At 44.3% G+C, this 22,299-nt stretch overlaps 1 protein-coding gene across 1 annotated transcript; it reads right to left on the reverse strand.

Annotated features, from left to right (window-relative positions):
* Window positions 1-271: 271 nt before the first annotated feature.
* GCH1 (GTP cyclohydrolase 1) lies at window positions 272-21,857 on the reverse strand. The gene is made up of 6 exons (XM_075753236.1): window positions 21,432-21,857; window positions 9,592-9,701; window positions 7,279-7,334; window positions 4,221-4,252; window positions 3,135-3,219; window positions 272-2,524 (listed from the first exon to the last, which is right to left on the reverse strand). Exons 1-6 carry the CDS (start codon window positions 21,736-21,738, stop codon window positions 2,398-2,400), a joined length of 717 nt encoding a protein of 238 aa, XP_075609351.1. The 5' UTR covers window positions 21,739-21,857; the 3' UTR covers window positions 272-2,397.
* Window positions 21,858-22,299: the final 442 nt, after the last annotated feature.

Below are 22,299 nucleotides of genomic sequence, written 5' to 3' on the forward strand. Positions count from 1 at the left end.
ACCACTGCTTCCACCTTCCCCACCCTGATGTGGATTCCTCTGGCACCGAGGACCAGTAAGAATAAGGTGACACCACATCTCGGGAGTTTTTTGCTGCCCAGTCAACAAACAGGGACTCATCAACCACTGTCCCAGAAGAGCGACCCAACATCTCAGCACAGGCTCAGAGCACCTGCGAGCACAGAAACAACCACCCCCACCCAAGGAGACGGGGCTTGTGCCACTTCCACGGGCGATGCCATCGCCTCCAAGTCACCAAGGATACCACCACTCCAAAGGATAACACTGTGCTTTAATGGCTTAGCAACAATCGACTTTTACACAGTACAACAGCAGGCTGTACGTACTATACATATATACACACCGGTTGTAGTTAAAGCTTGTGTATTTGAACAATACTGATGTTCCAAAAAAATGCACCAAGTCTTACAACAACAAAAATGTGAACAAAATCCAAGGCCACAAGTATAGAGAGGTATGTTTTAAAGACTACAGGTCACATGGAAATAAAAAAACAGTGGTGGTGCAATGCGAACTTTATCCTGAAGAGAGATAAGTGGTTAAAACGCAACTTTTCATTACCTCAGGAGCAAGATGGACACTTAATTTCTAAATGGACACTAAAGCAAGCAAAGAGAAATAAATGTACTAGCACACGCTCCTTTGGTCCTCAAATTTTACTCTGAATTTCAGGCAAGAAAGATTTAAGGCTTTTCAGCTGGATACATATACGGAACTGAGAAGTGGCAATATCTGCTCTCAATCATTCAAGGAAAACAAATGCCATAGAGTATTTTATGCACGTGCAACACACACCTCATTTATGCTAGCAAACCCTTTCACAGCACCTAACTCTACAGAATCCAGGACAGAGGATATTACAAAAGATTTTTCCAATAATGCTGTGAAGGTCATCAAGGTAAAATTAGTGTAATTAAATACATGACATGGTCGCTCTTGAAAGTTCTTTAGGCCCAATGGAAATTTAACGGGACGTGATTTTTAATTCCATTTCTAACACTGGTTGAAGCAAGAGACAGGAATGGTGGTAAGATCGAGCGTGCCAGAGCAGGAACTGCCTTTTAGGTTAGCGGACAGAACATCTTGGATTCATATCCAGCAAAGCAGATACGACTATGGGAACCTGCATCGTGGGCATCTGACACCCTGGCTGACATTTTATTTTTTAAGTTTTGCCTCCTGCACTTAGTTTGAGCAGGGTGGTTTTCATTTGCGCCTCATGTTTTCCCAATTAAGAATTACAAAACACCCATTAAAAATGTAACAAAGTATAAGAAGTTTAGCCAAGTCCAGCTGACCGAAACTTTTTGTACCAATACTGCCACATACAGATGTTGCCACATACACAGAAAAATGTGGTTTAATTCACTTTGATGGCCCTGGAAATGCTTTTCTCAATTGCTCTTATGAAATAAGTTGTTGTCATTTCAGGTTACTTTGCCCTGAAATGACCTGCCGTCGAGCGGGAGAGGTACAATGTGCTGCAGTTCAGGATTTCAGTGCTTACCTTTGGTCCAACACTGACGAGATGCAAATCTTGAAATATTTGAAGAGAAGTCTTCATTTTCAGACTAGATTTAGCTTCTCAGTTAACCCGTGGAAATCCAAGAAGGAAAGCTCAAGATATAAATACTAAAAACCTCTTTGGATATCTTAGCACTATGCAGACAGACTGTGGGGTTTGGCTTTTTTTTCTTTTTTCCCTCCCCTCTGTTAAAGTTTGCTTAAAAATAGTAAGAAACTGACAGTTAAAATGGTCAGGCTAGGAAAAAAATGGTTTAAATTTCTCAAACAAATACAAAAAAACCCACACAAAAAAAGGAGGGTTAATACTAGCAAGAATATAAAGCACCACCAGAGGTAACATCTCAAAGAGGTATAACATACATATCCAGATATTGAAACAGCCACTGCATGACTTGTAATAAAATATAGACAGAGATAGTTCAGGACCATCCTTTTCAGCAGAGGTACAGTAATTGCGGCATAAGTGGTCCGACAAAGATCCACAGCCTTTCAATTGTTTCCTGTGCTGCTCCATATTTATGCTAATAAACATAACTATTTCATAAATAGCCATTTCCCTCCCAAGCCCCACTTTTCTCCTAACAGCATTGTATTCTGCATTGTAGACGGAAAAATCATTTCCAAAACCCTATTCGTAGCTTGTCATTCTGTGACATCAGCATCATTGGAAATCCAGGAGGAGCCTACCTCATCGTTACATTTTTCATTTGCCATCAGAAGTCTTTTACTGCACAAAGACTATGACAACAATTCACAACGATTTAGTTTAAAAGTGAGATGTGGGAACAAGAACAGACAGTGACACTGGACAGAACAATCTCCAGAGTGCATTTAGAGAATAACGCAGTTTCAGCTCCTGATGAGCGTCAAAAATTCTTCACGGGTCTTTGGATCTTCCCGGAACACCCCCAACATTGTGCTGGTTACTGTTTTACTGTTCATTTTCTGTACCCCACGCATTACCATACACATATGCCTAGAAGAAATGAGAGGGGAGTAAATAAATCAGGCAGTCTCGAGAGAAAGAAGTAATCCTACAAAGAGAGATATTTCTTGTACGGTCACCTTAAATTCTAGGGAAGTGACAAAACCTCCCTACCCAGAACGGACAGCTGTCAGTGGTACCTCAGCTCTCCTCTACAGAAAAGAAAGTCAAATTCCCAGCCCCATGCCTTCTCTCTCTCCAGAGAAGATCCCACCTCAGAGAAGATCTCCTCGGAAGATTCCACCTTTCCAAGGTGTGATTCTGATCACAGGGATATGCCTGTTGCTAGTCCCAAGCCTTGCTCTACTGGAGGAAGTAGAAGGTGCCCTGAGGCAGAGCAGGGACCAAGTGCAACTGGGACAGCTGACCACACTGCCAGTTGCCACATCACTGCAGTGGATTAGGGACCCCCACTTTAAATAGCTCCAACCCACCGGGCCATTTCACTGAGCAAGGATCACTCCAGCCTGCATTCTGCCTCATGAATAAGCGTGGCGCACAGGTACTGCAGCCAAAGAGACAACACACAACAGCTCTGCAGCACACAGCTGGAGTCACGCGCGGCCCACACACTGCCACCGAACAGCTCAGAGTCACTTACGTAGCTTCAATAACCACTCCGACTCCAGCAGGCTGTAAGGCTTCTGTGATGGCTATTGCAATTTGTTTGGTAAGGCGCTCCTGGACTGAAAGAACAACAAGGAGTTCAGAAGCAGTGTTAAATCTGGCCAGCATCAATGCACCGCCACTATCTGCATGCCACATAAAAAGGATAGCAATGTTGCAGCCTCGCTTCCAAGTGTGCCCGTTCCCCACCACCACCACACACAAGCTCTGCTCTTCCTAAATAAATTTTATTAGTACCAAATCCTACCTTATGTTTAGTATCCTGGAACAGACCGTTCGTTTGGTTGTTTACACTGGGAGTCATTTTACATTACACCCTTACAGGAATTGCATTACCATGATTTGTTGTTACAGCTCTTGCATTTCCTATTATGCAGTTAGATTTTCCTGCTTCTCTATTTTCTTTCAGATTTTATGTATTTGTTGATTGGGTTTACTGCTGTGCTACTCAGTCCCTAAACAAATTTCTCTTTTTAAGGGGAAAAAATGGAGATTAAAAGTGAGCAAATTAAAAGAATCTATTGCCCTGCAAAGCTTTACTTCCTACAGGTCTAGCACCCTCTGTTCACCAGTGTGACACCTAATGGTCACACAGACTTCTGTCACCAAGAGCAGGCCAAATTTAACTGCAGGGCAGGGAGAGCAGGCGGAGCCCAACCCAAGGCCACAGACCCTGCAGCTTCCTCCACTTCTCAGGGGCAGCAGGCAGGCAGTCCATAACATGGCAGCTCTCGCTTCATCTGTTCAGACAAGAATTCTTGAAGGCATCTCAAATTATCGGCAGGAGACTTCATCTCCAGCATCATCCAACTAGTTTAGTTATTCCTGGCAGCTGTATCTTGTAGCACATTTATCCTCTGAATCAGATGCTGCCTACATCTATTTCCCTCACTGGAAACACAGGGGCTACAATGACAGATGAGAAAACACCCGTTCAAGAACAGAGCGTTTTTCTTCACACTAAAATTTGCACCACAAAATCATCCACCTAGAATCATCAGTACCCTGAGCTGGCCAGCAAAGGAGTGCACACAACAAAACCAAAAATTCAGCTGTTTACCTTGTAATCTTCTGCTGTATATTTCCACGATCCTAAAGGAGAAAGGAAGAAGACTATGTTACACTTATTCCCATCTAACCATTGTCTGATCTTCACAATTAGCTTGACACTACCAAACAAGACCATGTGTCCTTCCTGGAAATCTACATGACATCATGCTGCTGCTCAGCCCCTGGCTGGCATTGCTCAAGGACTTCCCTTAGCGCATCACTGTTTAGCAGCAGGCTCCTCCTACCTGCCGCCCCAGAGAGTATATCAGGAGCAAACCTGCCACCACTTCTTAGAGCATCTTCTGTTGGCCATTACTTCTGACTTACTCGTACCACCACCCACCTGTGTCAGAGTTACAAGGGAACCAATGCCCAAAGACTCCCTGAAAGCTAATCCTTGAACCGAGGTCAGATTACCTCCTTTTGCTTCAAACTAAACCAAATGCTGTTTTAAGGACAATTCAGATATTGGGATTCCCAGAAAACTACTGAAATTAAGCAAGAGATGTTTTGGATTCTTGCATTTAACCACAGATTTAACTAAGAACAATGAGAACTGTCTTTATTTAAAACAGATACTCTCCACCCATATATTACAGCATTTCAGTGCAGGGATCCCCTTTAGCACCCCTCTCAAACACGACTTCAAATTTCAGCCATTTATGGGGCAATCCAAGTGATACTACCATCATTTACAACTGCAGTACTATAATCCACACATTTAAAAAAAGTGTCTTATAACTGCTCTGTAACTCAATGGGTTATTCGTGCCAACCTCAAATGCTTAATTACACATCAAGTGGCCATGTAAAGAAGTTGCTATAGAAAGCTTCAATACCCATCTGGTCAGACTAGACAAAAAACAGACACTGGCTGGCAGCCTGAGGCACTAGTTACAAGAAACATTTCTGACAATGAGACTTGCCTGCTGTTTTGAAGAGAGAATTATATGCAGAAACTCCCCTCCAGAAATAAAATGGTTATGTTATAGCCATTCTAAACAAAGCAATATAATTTTTAGATTAAATATATAGATAGGAAACAAGCTGATGCTGAGATATAGGACTTCTATATAATACCAGGGTAAAAATAAGCATGTTTGTGTAAAAACAGTTATTTGCATTAGCATTTTCAAGCCTGAGCTTAAAATCTGGAGAAAGATGTTTGTTTACTGCATACAGGTCATCCACAACTACAGAAACTCACCACATTAGACTAATCCTATTATGAAAGATTAGGCCTACAGTACCAACAGCTTCACAAATCTTTGTTTGAACACTGGTTGCATTATATAGGGCACGACAGGGAAGCACTATTTGGCCCAGCAATCTCTTCGTGGTAAGCACTCAAAAGCAAGCGAGGACTGAGAACATTTTGTTATAGAAGAATCTAATCTTTTCATTATTGCAGTATACGGGAGCGTAACTTGAAAAAGAGGCAAGATTTAACCTTTCAAGCACAGTGCAGGAAGCCTTACACATATTTACGCATGCTTCTGTACTGAGAATAAATAGTAGGAAAAATCATACACTTCTAGCACCATGTTGCCACTTGCATTAAAAATCATGGAAGACAGTTTTGAGCTCCTTTTTACATCTGCAGTTCAGAGGTAACTAGAGACCAGAACAAGCACAAATCAACTAATGCATATTTCAAATGCGATCCTTAATCCTGCATTCAAGCCCTGCAGAAATGAAACCACGTGCTAAAGACAGTCTCTTCAGGAAGGATGCTTGCCTTCAGATATCCAACTCAAAAAACTTCTCACCACTTAAAGATCCAGCCCCAGGAGTGCCAGCCAACACACAAGCCATGAACCGCCACACGGACATCCCCAAGCATAAGCAGCTACAGAAGGTAAAATCTTTCACCCAGCAACTGCAGTGCTGTCAGCTCAGAACCTCATCCTACAATTTCAGCACTGAGGAACAGCCACATGTACAGAAAAATTTAGATGTTGAACTGCCTGTTTCGGTCTTTTAATCAAGGTCCACTCCTATAAGCACCGCTAGAAGACATGAAGATGGTCTCCCTGCAATATGAGGTCACGTCAACAAAGACACGACGTCCAAGGGCCCTTCCACTTCCAAACCAAATTCACTGTTGCGCAAGCCGAGCACAGAACAGAGCTGACTGACGTTAAAGCATTTTAGTGTCTTATCCTACACGTTGCTTACCCGCTAAGAAAACCCAGCGTGCATGCAGATTTACAAGGCTAATTCTCATTAGTATTATTAGAACTACAGCAAGATTAACAGACATATCAGGGAAAGTACAAGCAAAACCCATGCGGTCTTTCTGAACTGCAGCCAGTTTTTCAGATTCGTTTCTCAAGAGACTCTTCCGCTCCAGTCCCCAGTAATCTGCTTATCGAAGGGATCTACCGTTCCCTTCCTCACCAGAACTAGAAAGTATCCCTTTATAACAAGATTCAGTGCAACAACTAATCCAAGGGCACTTGCTGAGGAAAAAGCTATTTTACATAACAAATAGATTTCTCAAGTGTATCATAATTGCTTTGTTTCTTAGGCTGAACCTTATCTATAAAATCTGCCCCACGGTGCTCTCAGCAGGTCTCGAGTGAAAGGAAGAAATGCCAAATTTATCTGAAGAGTCAGCTAACAGATGAAAGCTTTCGATTCAATTTCTATCCTCAGAACATGTTCATTTACAGTTTGGAAGTTTTGGGGTTTTGTTCTTATCGGTCAATATACACACAAGTAGTAACTAGCTAGAGATCTCCACTGATTTTTGTGGCCTGCCTTAGAACGTGACCAAATTCTCTGTTGTTCTTGCTTCTGTGCTCCCTGCAGACATCAGCATTTCGGATGAATGTACAAAAGCATTATGACTCTACTACAGTCGATTGATGTGAATTAACACAGAGCTCTAAGACTTATCTGTCCTCTCCACAAAAAACATAATGCTGAGGATTGGTCTAAATCCAAATCCAGGACACAAAGTGGGCTGAGCTTTAGAGGGGGACCAGATTAGAAAGATTAGCACAGTTAGCACAGCTTGGAATCCTTTTTACAAATTAGCATCACTTTCATTACATTAACACTTACCTAGCAAGCTTGCTGAGGCCAAGTACTTGTTTGTTAGGAAGATAGCCAATATGTACCTAAGACAGAGGAGAACAAACCATTAACAGAATCAAAACCACACTTCCAAATGCATATGAAACTCATGCATAGAGAATGAGATGTGCAATTGTCCCAGAACTAACTCTGGAACAGTCCAGAAGTCCTAGCATGTGGGAGAAACATGCCACCATGCAAGCCTGAAAAATTGTGGAGCTAACGGAGACTGTAAATGCCTGGTGAGGTCAGTGTCCTGGTAAAGAATAAGTAAGTTTTCTGAGGGGGGGAAAATCACAACTCTTGAACAGTCAAGGCTTATGTTCCAAGTCTCAGGAATGCTACAGAGCACTACTACATTTGGGTACAAAAAGCAATCTATTACTCAGCACAGCACCAGTCATCTAAAATAAATATGCTTTTCTTTCAAGACCTAAAATGGATTTAGGGAGCGGGAGGGAGAAGGATGGTACTTAACTTCCAGTGAAAGTTCTGATGACAAGAAGTACTTAGCCACCAAAATCAGGCTGCACTTACTGATTATTTTTTTTTTCTGCTTTGGTAGTACCATAGATCACTGTATGATTGTCAACTTCCATCCTGCTCAAATATGGATTTGTTGAACATTCATACTGAACACACAGTTGCACTGAGTTGGAATAAGTTCTTTAGTAGAAAAGTGCTCAGATACGAAGGCGGGGGGAAAGGCATTTAGCTTTTTGTTTTTCGAAAGCAACGTAGGCTACTGAATTCAAGTGGGTTTGCAGTTATAACAGACTGTAAACCAGCATTTGTGTCACTGTACCAGAGACTTGAAAAATTAGCCAAGATACAGTAGGGGAGCATCAGTGTAGGATTCTGTCTTAGCGCTTTGCCTAGAGGCCCCATCTCAGAATCCTGTATCGCTGTACCTGCAGTTAGAGGTACCACAGTGCACCTAATTACCTGGCTAACTTGCTCATTCCTATCACTTCTGTTGGGTAATCAACCCACTGACACCTGAAAAGAGATGAAACATTTCAGACAAAGTGAGAGACATAACTTATTTCTAAGTGTTGAATCCTGTTCCCCATAAAGTATTTTTGTGAATTTTGTAATTTCATCTAAGATAAAACTGCAAATACAAGACCTACTGGTCAGTATTTGCAGCCTGTTTGATGTACCCAACAGGAAAATTGTTAGTCTGAGAATATTGAGAGGCGTACCAAGTCATTTAGCAGACCATTATACGAGCAGGACTGATTTGGGGTTTTCGAGATTTCTCCAAACCACACAGGCTAAACAGCTAGATGTAAAAAGAACGCATACATTGCCACAGGAGTAACGAAGAGAATATGCACAGTATGTGTAACCAAGAATAACAGGCAAAATAGAAAGCTTGCACAGAAAAAGAAGTTACCTTGTTTTCCAGTATATAATACTAACAGTAAGAAAAGAAAGCAGATGAAATTGAGTTGACTCAACTATATAAACGGCTGGTTTCTGTTTGGGTATTTTATTTTTGGGAGACAGGTCACTTGGAACACATGTGGTACTGATCAAATTTTACAGACAACAAAAGCAGTTGCTACCCTCTGGCCTGCGAGTACTTTATGGTAGAACAGATGGATCAGAATAAGCTCCATCCTTCTGTGTCGATAAGGGAGTGAAGTGGCTGAGATGTGCAGAAGGGACTATCCACTCTGAACTCTTCATCACGCTTACAGAGGTTAATTTGAGAATTTTTATTTTATTGTTAAAGTTGTTGGCATCGCAGTTTCAACACCATCTGAAACACCAGCCCCTTTAATGGGAATCCCAACCTAAGCAGCCTCCTGTTAGTTGGTTTTGACCACCCCCTCCCTGACTGGGCTTGCTTATTTAACACAAGGCTGCTAATCAGAAGTTTGTTCCACTCAGGAGGGGTTCCCGAGATGAATGTGCACTAGATAGCTCTGAGCTAGAAGCTAAATCCGAGACAGAGCCAGTGTGCAGGGTGAACTGGTTTAATATCAAGATGTCTGCCCTCAAGGCTTGCTGCTGCTTCATGAAGAAGAGCTTTGATATGAAATGTCAGAAACCATTAGATTACTTAGACTAGGAAAGGTTGAGCATTATATTTTAGGAGCTTAAATCCAAATAAAACTCACATTAAGGAGGTCTTCCTTATTTGTATTCTGAAGATTAACTTCTAGAATCATAGCCGTAAGCAGTAAATACTTATAGCTTTAAAAGCTTTGTAGTTACAGCTAGAAAGTCTTTTACATGTACTTTAGGTCTTTTATCATGTATTCCCACATTTGTTTTGTGAGGAAGAGTTACCTTTCCAACAAATGGAACGAGGTGATGCTCACACAATGAGAACATGTCTATGTCCTTCACAATTACCATCTCATCATGATCTTCATCAAAGATGGCGTCATTCAGAACATCTGAAATTAAACATTCGCATTAAAAGAAAATAAATGTACAAGCGTGGAAGGTTCTTCCAGCCAGTATCTGAAAAAGCCCGTAGAAAGAACATAGCTTTCAGAACTACACATTTTAGGGTTAAGATATGGGAGGCAAGTAAGGAGTAACACCACAAGTATGCTTTGGCTTGCATACGATCACACAATTGCCACAGCGCTATTTATTTACATAATAGTTTGAGCCTAGGTTAGTCTTTGCAGAATTACTGACATCTTAAGAGCAATTAAGACTACAGCTGATAAAGTCAGCGCTGAGGAGGAGAGCACTCTGAAAATGGGCTTCCATTAGTGCTTTGACATACCACAAGCAAAACTGAGCCTGAGGTTTGAGAAAAGCTAAGCCATCACAGCAGCTTCTCCAAACACTTCAACACCAGCATCACTATCTTCAAGGAGGCTTTGCACGCAAATAAAATACCCTTTTATTTCACCTTGAAGCACACCAGCCAGCACCTGTTTAGGCATACACAAAAGTCGAAGAGACAGATCTGTATCCACAGACTGGGGAGAGATTTGCTGTCCTGAATTGAAAGCAGCCATGCATATGCATAGTCCGGCCTAATTCTGCACCTCAGATTTAACAGAGAATTGGGGTGGAGAAACCCACAAAGACAGAAGGAGCAAGAGACAGCTCAGTAAGAAAAGGAACGTACAATGTCATGCTTTTGCTAGTCTCAGAGCTCAGCAGAACAGACCCTCAGTTGATTTTCCAGATTTAGCAGTCCCCTGACATGTCCTCAAGCAATCCCGATACAGGTTACCGCAGATTACTACAGTCTCCACAAAGACCGCAGACACCTGGACCATGCTTGGAAAGTTTAAGAGTACAACAGGCTTTTGAAGGACAAGAGAGAAGAGAGAACTAGCTGTACAGAAGGCATGATAATCAGAACAAGGAACTCTGCAAACAAGTTAGCAGTCAGCATAGCTTCAAGCTTGGAGTTACTTCCAGGAATCAGAGTCACGTAGACCATGGCCAGAAGGAGAACCAGGGTGCTCAGGGACTGCCCTGCTTCATCCACGCTGCAGCTTAGCACCTGCAGTGGCGATTACACAAATCTAATAGTTGTGTCTGCTCTACTTGCCTTTCTGCCTTCCCCTGACATGCACGTACACCTAACAGCCACCATCTGTTGTTGATAACGTATCATCATCATGGAGCATTTTAATTTCCTGCTTGCTATCAGCACTACACAGGTAACCCTGGAAACTGTGCGCAAGATGTTCTGCCTGCGACGCACGTTCTTTCCTGAGAAGGGCTGGCAACCTGCAAGACAGTGAGGCTGAACCCCAGAAGGCTTGTGATCAGGTCAGAGAACAGGAGTAGGGGGCACAAAAAAGGCCAGAAAATAACTCTATAAAGGTACAGAATTTTGCTCTTCAAATTTCAGAGTCTAGTTTACTCCAAACACTACCAGAAAGGATTTTGATTACATGCATGCAGTTGTATAACTATGAATTCAGCCAGGAATACCCAGAATCCAAAACAAAAAAGGCTCAGAGGAGAGGGAAGACACAGCAGCCGCCTGGGTTCTTAACTCCCTCCCACAGCACTCTGCGGACATGCCATTTCTACAACAGAAAAGCAAACAGTGGTTTCACAAAACCTGCTACTATGCTCAACATTATTAAAACAAAATCCAAATAGATCCACAGAGCATCTCCAGAGTGACTGCTGCTGTTATTAGACCACCAGTTTGGCTCATACCAGCCTTGCCAGGAGCATATCAGAGCCCGATGTTAGATATGGATTTACGTCAGCATGCTTGCGAAGCAGACTGTTCAGAACAATCAAAAATGGCCACAGTCTCGTTAAGTCATGGTAACGCGTGATGCAGTATGAGGCCAAAGTCTCAACAGAAGGTACTTCAAACATGAAGTCTCATATATGTATATACACACTTATTCATGTACAAAATATATGTATTAATAGATCCTTCCAAACTTTACCTAAGGAACCTAAGTCTATTACTGGAATGCTGAAGAGCCACGTTGTATCATGGAGAGAGCAGTTAACCCTATTTTAAAGCTGGGGAAAAAAGAAGGTTAAGTGACTGGTGAGGTATCACACAGGCAGCTTCAGGAACAAAATACATCCTTCTCGTGGCTAAGCAATCAAACAGGAACACAAAGGTCATTCATCCTTTTTGCATGTCCCCTCTTAGGCTACAGCCCAGAGTCACAGCAGTTTCAGTAATGGCCCCTCTCAGCCAAGGGAGTAAGCAAAGAGATCCATGCATCAAGAATGTAACCACAGAGCCGTGGGATGCTTCACGCTTCTCATTTACACAGGTCTTGCCAATTTTGCACCTTAGATTTATTTAATATTAGCAGCGAGTTGCAGACAGATCACAGATGAGGCTTGTTCAGCTGCCTGACTTCTGCAGTTGTGCCTGTAGCAAGGTGTGCTGATTTTAAGTCAGCACCAGTTACTCCTTGAGAAGGAGGGCCAGAGGCCATCAAGGAAGAAACCAGCTTAGTGTTAACCCCTCCAGTAACCCCTTCACAATTGCCAGATGATACAGGGACACAAGGTAAAACAAAATGTGAGAGTGAAGGCTGTTACCTGAGTAAACGGCCAGGGTGTCAAGAGCCCCAATCACCCCTTATCCTATTGCAGTCCCCCCTGCTCACACTTCACAAAAACCTGTTCTCCTGAAAATAAGCGTAGCTTGAAGTCTGCCTACCCCTATAGTTGCCCCTTTCAAATCCAAGCTTTGTGTTGACAAAAGAAGAGTTAGGTAAGAGTAGCTGCAACAAGATGCTGTGCTATGTCCCACCACAGCACTTGTTTTCAGTAATTACACAGGAGAGACTTGTTTGGCAGAGACTCAAACACTTTGTGAAGGGAGGCAATACCATTTTATCTAACTTTATCAGCCTTTTTTTTTTCCCCCAGTTATTCAATTTGCAACAGCATCAAACAGGGGCCTGACAAGCTCAGCCTGCATCCTGCAGCACGTGTTCTGGAGAACTTAACAGAGCTCAAAAGACAGAAGGGGCAACAGGGCCTCAGATTAACCAGGCTAGAAGCAAAGCTGGGGGCAAATCTGTGCCTTTTTTTCCTGTTCTTTCATTCTACCTGTTAGGGCACGCTGCCTAAGCACTAGCTTGATTTCAGTTTCCTCACTTGGAGGCTCTAAAACATTTACTCTTGCCACTCAGGGCAAGATCTAAAAGGCATGTTGTCCCTCCCCAGGCCTGCCCCAGTTCACACAGAGCAAGGTGGCTGCTACACTGGCTGCATCTCTCAGCTCTAAAAAAAACCTCACCTGCCCTTCTAACGCAACTGCGCCTTTTCCATCCCTTCCTCCTGTGGCACCAGGATGTTCAAAGCAAAAGCACAGAAAGCCAACGGGGCTTTTAGCGGGAAGGAGGGCTAGAAGTAAATATTGCTAGCTTGGTTTCCTGACAAAGCAAGGCACCTCAGCTCAGATGGGCTGCTCCTCCTTAATACAAAAAGGAAACTCTTCCTCTCAAATGAGGCACCACTTTTACTCCCTCCAAGTACCACCTATGTAATCCTCATCAGTAGGATCAGACTAGCGTCTCCTCTGCTAGCTAGAAGATGGGCACATTCATACGTTGTCCCATGGCCTCTCAGTCATACCTCCCCTCACTCTGCTTTTATTACTCACAGCAGTGCTCAAGTGCTGTCATCAAGCCCTGTCCATAACCTGAAGGAGACTGCAAACACCACCATTTTCATTCTCTACCACCCCAGAAAAGTTGAGGGAATTTACTGCTTAAGACCTTAAGCCTAGACACATCCTATTAACAAAGAGCTAAGATTCAAATTAAAATATATGGCTGGGAGGAGGGGAACAAGAAGAAACATTTTATGTACAGTCAGGGTGCTCTCTCAATTATTCCAGCTGATTTTTTCCTTCAGCTCTGAGTTCAAGTCCTGGTGTAGAAACTTCAGTGGGCTCTTAAAAGGGAAGAGTCGCCTCTATTGCAAGTTAACTCCTGGAACAAAACAGAATTCATTTTTCCCCCTTTATCTTCAAAAAGATCTGATAAAAGTAAAAATCAGAATTGGATGAAGACAGAATGAGAAAGACCTTTCAGGATTTTGCGTCAGAGCTAAGCAAAAAGACCTGTTGCTATAGAAACTATTTGCATGGCTTTAATGTGACACAGGAAAGCAAAAGCACCTCTGGCAACCAAAGCAGCTAGAACCCACCCGGCAGCTGGCTCAGTAGGTGAAGGGAATGAAGGTTGGCAGCACTCCGCAGAGCGGCACTGCATCAGCTTCACAGCACTTCAGATGTCCCATTTTTACTACGCCCGGGCAACAGAAGACTGAAGTGATGTAGGTTGTTCTCACTACCAGTTAAAGTACTTCCCTGCGGTGTCAAGTTGCCTCACTGCTCCACTTTAGAGAGGAGTCAGACTGAGGATTGCTCAGTGTCAACAGGGTGAAGGGAGCCTCAGAGATTCCCTGATACTCTTCCTTGAGCTCATCCATCCTGGCAGAGACAGAAGGCACACGGTTCTCCCGATACCCATCACGCAGCTCCTGACTGCCCCTATGCTCTCCACGGCGACCCATCAGTGCCATAAGTTGCAGCTGAGGCCATCACAGGAATGGGTTCAGGCCAAGGGAGGCAGACATCCTATGAGGGTGATGAACAGACTAAAGTACAGGCTGAGGTCAGGTACCTTCTGCTCTCCTGGGAACACAGACTGAGTTACACCAAAACCAATGTCTGGGGACCCTGCATGCACTAGGAACAGGTCATGGTTCGGAGGATACTCCAGAACAGCAGTGCCATGAGCCAGAGACCAAAGGCTAACCAGCCATTAAGGCAGAATCAGCTGGGGTGTGCTGGCAGATACCTTTGACTGCCTTTCTCAAGAAGTTCATCTGAGGACAGATGTAGCTGACAGAGCAGGAGACACAAGCTAACAGCTGAATGTGTGGTAGTGAAACCAATTGACTACAGGGTCAGAATTAAATCTGGAAGGAAACTGCTGTAAATACCTTTCAGTTGCTGCTGGGTAAGCAGTAAGATGTAGAGTCAAAACTGATTTTTTTTAATTTATTTTCATGTGATGACACTACAGGTAACTGTAGTCAGAGAAAACATTCCAGACAAGAAACAAGAAAATTATTGCAGCCTTTCAGTATTAAAAAGGTACCAGGAATTTATTATGCATACAATCAGGCTACAAAAACACTCATTCATATAAAGAGAGTTTGTACTGCTGCAGAAAGTTAATGACTTCAGGTTGCTAAGAAAGGGAGTGGGCTGGGTATGCCATTTGCTTCAAGAAGTCTTGAAGAGCTCTAGAAAGAGACACAGCCTAAGATGCCACATTACTACTTAAATAGGCAATAGAGTTCAAAAGCTGCAGAGACAATTAAATAAGCACTATGTGGTTTCCTTGCCATAACATATCTTCCTAACAGTAACCAAGAGAAACCTCAGACACAAAAGAATTTACAAGTTTATGACTAATATTTTGGATTTCATCACTGCCACACCAAAGGATGAGAAACAGACTTTCAGCTTCAGACAGGAAAATTTGCTTCAGAAGCAAAGCTTAATCCCTCAGTTAGCAGAAGAGAGGTGAACCAGATGTGTAATTTAAGGCACATTTCATAGAAGCAAAGATGGAGAAAAAGCATTATTGCTATTCAACTAATTCTGGTCATTATTTGTACAGATTAATTTTTTTCCTATACGACACTTTCCATGTTGCAGTGAGAGTCTCAAGTCTATTCATAAAGATCAGTTATTGCAGACTCCCAGATGAAGCTAAGATTAGGTTCTAGAAGTTATCCTCTGCCAGGAGCTTTATTAATACGAGAGAAAGCAGGGTTATGGAGATGCTCATTAAAATGTATCAGGATTTTCAATAACCATTTCAATGTCTCATCTCATAGAAGGTGCTGAAAGTCCCCTCATCCACACTTCTTTCTGAAATTGAAACAAAGGAAAAAATCAGAGAAGCCAAAACACCACTTTGGAAAAGCAACATTAAGATATCAGAAGCCTTTAATAATTAAGATCCAAGAGGTTAAGACATTTAATAAATTCCCAACAAAACCCCAAACAAGCTTGGTCTTACTTGAGCATTAATGGGCAGGGGAGATCATCCTGGGAAGTCCTACAGTCCTAGCTCCCAGCAGAAGTTTCACTGCATTGAGTACCCATTTCAGCATGGTAGGCTTCATTCATCTGGGGTAGAGGTTGAGGAAAGAAAACCAAGAACCTTACTCTGAACAACCCTGTATCTCCCACCCTCTGGTTTACAAGAAACAAGCCATGGCCATACTACTGTTAGACTGTCGCTTCTACGAGAAGCAAGAGAACTAGCAGTACCTTGTTGCCAGAAAAGAATGAAGTAACTCACCAGCGCTTAGCAAAGGGCAGTGCTGCTGATCAAACAACCTCGCTTGTTTAAGGCACTGCCTATTTTTACGTAGTGATGCTTAGTACCTCTCAGCCACAGCAAAATGAGTAGGCTTGGAAAAAATGATGAGTTTACACCACTGTTGTCATCTGTCAAAATACCAAATCCACGCAGACAAGATGATGAACAAAAGAGTATTAAGGTTGCATTTTTTTCACCCTTCACCATAGGAAAAGCACATAAACTAAGGAGAGGGAAAGCAACATATACACAGTTCAGCAGGTGTTAATCTACTGTATGACACCTAACTAGTTATTTGCTTTAAAATAAAAGCTGCACAGTGGAGTCACTTAGCTTCCAGGCAAATAAAGCATACATGCAGCCTTTCAAACCAGAGATTTAGAAAGCAAAGTTATCCTCTCCCTCATATTTCCATTTCCCTGCTAACACGCTGAAAGGACAGCTGAACCTGCCAACATGCTTGAAAGCTGACATACCTACCAGAAAAGCCTTCCAGCTTTTATTCACGTAACAACTATTACCATCACCAGCAGCTACACTGTTTAACCAACACGCTGTTTGCTTAGAGTGCTTATGGATGATGAAAACAAGTTAACTTCCTCGGGCAGATGCAGGCAGCTTGTTCATCTCTGTGCCTAATGTTTCCTACAGGATTACACAATCAGAACTAACTCCTTTATCATTTACATTTTGAAGCTAGCATCCCTGACCCTCACTGTAACCGACACTATTTCTGTAGATTGATTCTGAAGTCTTCAGCTTCAGTTACAAGTTAGTACTGTCTGTGATCCTGTATTTCCATTTATTCACTCATTTACTGCATTTGCACACGCTTGTGCTTTCTATTATTTATATATACACTCATGGACACCATCTCCAAGTGTGACATTAAGTCTTTAGTAAAAGGAGGGACAGATGTCTCAAGTGTTGGTCTTTTTGTGTGGCAGGGAACTGCCTGAACCAACTATAAGAAAGTTACAGGCAACCAGCTATCAACAGTCAAGTTCACCTTTATTAACCAAGGGAACAGGTTACTATTTTGCAATATGATTTACTCTCAGAAATATGAAGCTGATAGACCTGACCCTGGGAAAGAAACCATGTTCTTGGATGCTCACGCATAAGCACTGCATGAAATTGAAAAGTAAAACTTTTGGCATCTTGTCTGCTCTGCCATCCTTACCAATAATTAAAGAGGTTTCCATTGCAATGGCTGTTAGTCTACACGGATGCCCAAGCGTGAACTGCTAGCATTTTTTAATCTGGTCCCCAGGTGGATTTTATTTGAAATCACTGGAGGGATTCTTACTACTCCAATAGTATTTGATGACTTATACTACAGAAGCAGGATCAATACATTTGAGTATGTTTTGTCAAAGAAAGAGTGAAACCTTTAGTAAAGACAGGATTAATAAAAGACACGATCTAGAAAGAGCAGAAAGAGCCAGATTTAGACATTTAACAAGTAAACTCTACTAATGGCTCTGAAATACAACACTGACCAGCTGCAGAACACAGATAGCAGAGATGAATAAAGGGTAAAGCAGGAACACTGTTACTCTGCATTATCAAAAACAAGCTAGGAAATACGCACGAAGCTGGAAAGCAGAATCAGCTTCTCTGCTACTCACATAAATCTGAATGGAGAGAAGGGACAGAATTTAGATGTAATCTTCCCTACAACACTACGAAGTTAAGCTATGGAAAGTACAAAACCACAAACACCATCTGGTGTCACGGAAGCAAAGCGACAACACCCGGGAATGGAGATCAAACATCCAGCACATTTAACCATGCCTCAAATGTATTATGTTCTCAGACACATGGTCACCAAAAAGATGAAGAAAATAGTTTGTTCTTAAGGGTGAATTACAATCAAGGCTCAAAAAGAAAAACAATACCCATTTGCTGACTCTGTTGAAGCCACACATCAGCTCAGCAGCTTCCAAAAACCTTATGGGTTCCCTAAACCAAACTCCCCACTCACACCACTGGGTCTTCTCCAACGCCACCACAGAGGACAGGTTGCTGCAGGGCAGCTAAGCCCACCATCCTGCACCATACCCAAAAGCTTCCAGCAACCTGACTGCCCTCAAAAGTGTTCAGTGACAAGCAAGAGCAAGGCACCACTCAAATCACTAACCCCTGAGAGCAGCGGGCAGCATTTAAGGCAGTCAGGTAGCTCAGCTTTGCGATCAACCACATAACCCCCATGTTCTTGCTCACAGCAAGTGAGGCTCAAAGCAAGCACCTTAAACACCGAAGGCCTCCTGCAGTGTACTTGCAACTTTACACTCTCCATCCTTCACTATATTTCATAGTTTGGGAATATATCTATTACATCTTTTTTGTGTTCCCCTACGGAAAATTAAAACGCCATCAGAAATGAATTGCTTTTCTCCTGCCTACCTAAGGCAGACACTCAAACAGACAAACTCAGAAGGCTGATTTTAAAGCCTGTAGCTGTACTAACATTCACTACCTTGGTTCATCTTTGTTACTCTTCTCTGGCTGTACAGTCTGGCAACATTTACACATACTGGCAAGGGTTGTGAGCTCAGCCAGTGCCAGATGAAGACAGGTGCCTTTTGCAACACTCTTTGCTTCTAGCCCTGTGTTTGTACAGTCACCACCACAGAGCTTTTACTTGAGAAACTTTTTATGCAGAGATGGGACTTACACCTATTATAACTGTCTGTTATCTTCTGCCTGTTGGGGTGTAAACTTGAACATGCTCCTCACCACACATCCCGCATATCACTGCTTTAACCTCTGCCTATCCAGACAGGTCCACATAAGGAGCTGAATAAGCTGCAAAATAAACCTGAGCAAACAAGAGGTCAGGGCTGCTTTTTGTTGGTTTTTTTGGGGGGGGTGGATAGGGGAGTGGGTGGTTTTTGTTTTCTTTCTTTCTTTCTTTCACAAGCCAGTTCCTGGCCTAGTTCACAGCCTGGCTAGGCAGGCAGTCGTATTAACATAACCCAGTGAACAGCACATGGGGACGCTGCAGCAGAGACAAGCGGCACGAGCTGCAGTCCCATAGGTAGTCTTGTTCCCAGAGACTTTGTAGTTGGCTCTGGGTTTCATGATGTATTTAAAACTCTCCCAAATGGAAGTTACTTCCATATCAACTTTCCCAGCCAACTCCTCATCCACTAGTAGTTTTACTAGCTGCTGTGGACTTGTCCTTCGGCTACAGCTCTTTCTTCCGTTTGGCTAGTAAGAGTGGGAAGACTGGAAGCTGGGCATTGTGCAAAAGGTAAGTAGCTGGAAAGCAAGAGATCTGACACCAGGAGAAACATTGGTATCACAGCTTCATTTTATTTCCTAGAAAGAAAAGAAAAAGCAGACGAAGAATACAGCACCTAGCCGTGACACTTTCCACATCTGGATATAAAAGTCTCTCCCAGATACGGAAATTCAGAGGAGGGGACTATCCAGAACTACTCTGCCTAGTGAAATGTACGTGAGAGATTGGGAAAGACTATTCGGATCCTAGAGAATCCACACTGGAGCAGAAAAAAGCTATTAAAAAAACCTTAAGGGAATGTGTGGCTCTGCACACAAAACTGGCAGCACGATAAGAGAGAACTTAAGGTGGGCAGCAACCTCATGCGGGTTCAGCACAGAAATTCATGCTCAGAAACAATCACTAAAAAAAATTCTTCTGCTAGAGACTGGCAGGGTGACTGAGAAATCTCTTGTGTTTTACAGCAGTAGAGAGACACGTGCAATCATCAAATGAGGAAAACGATTCCCAGTAGACAAAGGATTATTCTGCAAGACCCTACGAAACCTCACATCAAACACATTGTGCAGCAGGACTAGAAGAAGAGAGGAATAAGGATGGCCACTGCAATCCAGAGCCTATTTCCAGATGCAAACATGAAAACCTGGTTTGGTCAGAAAGGCAAAACAAAGATCAAGGCAGAAATGCTGTTCCTGGGGGAAGCTAGGACACTGGCACATGAGTATAAGCTGGCCATGAGTAAGTTAATGCTGGAAGTCATCTGCAATCTGATTTCAAAAGAGGCAACAGCTGAGAAGTGAAAAAGAAACTAAACACAAAAGCCAACCTTTCAGTTGAAGCACAGTGCACTTACAAAAAGGACTCAACGTGTCAGCAGGAAGCTCCCTGATGCCGGCCATCAGCACAGTTCAGCCTTTTCATTCAGCTGCAACACCCTGATGTGGTTGGTTCTGGGGCACTCGATACACCAGTGCTGTACTCCAGAGAGCAGAACACACTCAGGTCCATTCTGATTTCCGTTCAAAGGTCCTTCCTGACAGAATCTGTGTCTCTCATGCACTAACAGGAACTTGCCTTTTACTGTAATGGAGAACAGAAGGGGAAATTCCCAACTTCCAAGCCCTTTTTTACTGTTTGTACTGGGTGTAGTCCTTACAGGAAAGGCTGAGAAGAGGTAAAGTGATTTAAAAAAAAAAAAACCAAAACAAAAAACAAACCAAAACCAAACAAACAAACCACCCACAAAGTTTTCAAGCAGGATTTACCCTGCACTGGACCTAAGAGACAACTTTGGAGTCACTGGTGTTGAAGACAACAAATCTCACCCAGTTCCTCTCCTCCTGCCCTCAGGGAGGGCCCGCAGCCAGCAAGCGGATAGGACACCCACCTGGGGCAGGGATGTGAACCTGGGGTACTTCTCTACACCCCCATTCACTGCTTGGACCCTGAGATGGGACTGGGATCACCCCAACCTCCTCCCTTCTCCTTGCCTTGCCTCCTCAAGTTTCATTCCCACCTTTGAAAAGCCTCACCTGATAAAAACATCAGCAGAAAGGGATCCTTTTTGTGATAATTTGAACCACTTATGCCCGCAAATAGAAGCGAGTGTTCCTGCCCCTCCTGAACACAGCCTAGCTCAGCTGGCAATGTCGTACCACAAACAAGTTCCTAAGCCAGAGCTTGAAAAGTTTACACAAGAAGAGGGAAACCAAAAGCACTTGTTCTGTTCATCCAAATCAGAAGCACAGAAGTTTATGACAGAACACAAACTTTACCAGCACAGAGTTTAAAAAAAATAAACCGGGGAAAGGAGGGGACGGAGAGACCCCAAGGTACGGGTGTTTTCTGCACAAACTGCTGATGACTTACTGACAAGGGGCATCAGACGGACGGCACGGTGGCGGCGCAGCGGCAAAGCTCATTTTAAGGGATAAAGTAAGGAAGGCAGCGCCACGGCCGGTATTAGAGTAGCAGGCTCCGGCTCCGCCGCCCTCGGCCCGGAGCACACCCCCTCCCCCCGGGGTGAGCCCCACCCGCCCGGGGGGAACGCTCCCTACCCGAGATGGTCTCCTGGTAGCCCTTGGTGAAGAACTGCATGGCGGTGGCCGCCCTCCAGGGCGTCTTCAGCAGCCCCTGCCGCTCGGGGTCCTCGCCCAGCGAGCGCAGGATGGTGGTGTACGCGGCCGCCAGGCTGGGCAGGCTCAGCTCGTTGTCCTCCTCGCTGCGGGGCCGCTCGCCCCGCCAGCCGTCCCCGCCGCCACCGCCGGAGAGGACGCGCGGTTTCTCAGCGCCCGTCGACGGGGAGGCGGATGGCGGCGACCTCTCCTGCCGCGCGTACCCGTTACAGCTCCGCACCGGCTCCATGGACCCCAGCAGGGCCCGGCCGGCCCGCCGACCGTGCGGGCAGCGCGCTGTGGCGGAGCCCGTCGCCCTCAGCTCTCCCGCTACCCACCGCCTCCACCCTCCGCCGCCTCAGCGCTCCCGCCCGCCGCCTCAGCCTCTCGCTTTATACCGCCCGCGCCGTTGCCATTGGCCGCCGCCGCCGTAACGTCACCCGCCGTGTGATGAGCCGGCCGGTCTCAGCGGCGGGGCGGTGCCGGGGAAGCGGGGGGATCCCCGGGGCGGGGGCAGGGCCATCGGCCCCCGAGCGGCGGTGGGGTGCCGCCGTCCATCGCTCCAATGCGGGGAACGTGCTGGGGAGCCCGCTGGGGAGCCCAGGGCGAGCGGCAAGGCTGCTCCGGCAGAGCGTGGATGGGGAGGATCCCGCGGGGACGTGGGTCCTGTGCAGCAGCTCCCCACGTCGTTCTCCATTTTCTCTTCATCGTCTCAAACTTGGAGAGCGGGTCCCTTTCCCACCAGGGTGATGCTGGCAAATCCCGGCACCGCTGGACCACCATCATAACCGTTCTGGGGCACTTTGAGTTG

The sequence above is a fragment of the Balearica regulorum genome, chromosome 5 (genome assembly GCF_011004875.1).
Source record: "Balearica regulorum gibbericeps isolate bBalReg1 chromosome 5, bBalReg1.pri, whole genome shotgun sequence".
In the NCBI taxonomy this organism is placed as follows: Eukaryota; Metazoa; Chordata; class Aves; order Gruiformes; family Gruidae; genus Balearica; species Balearica regulorum.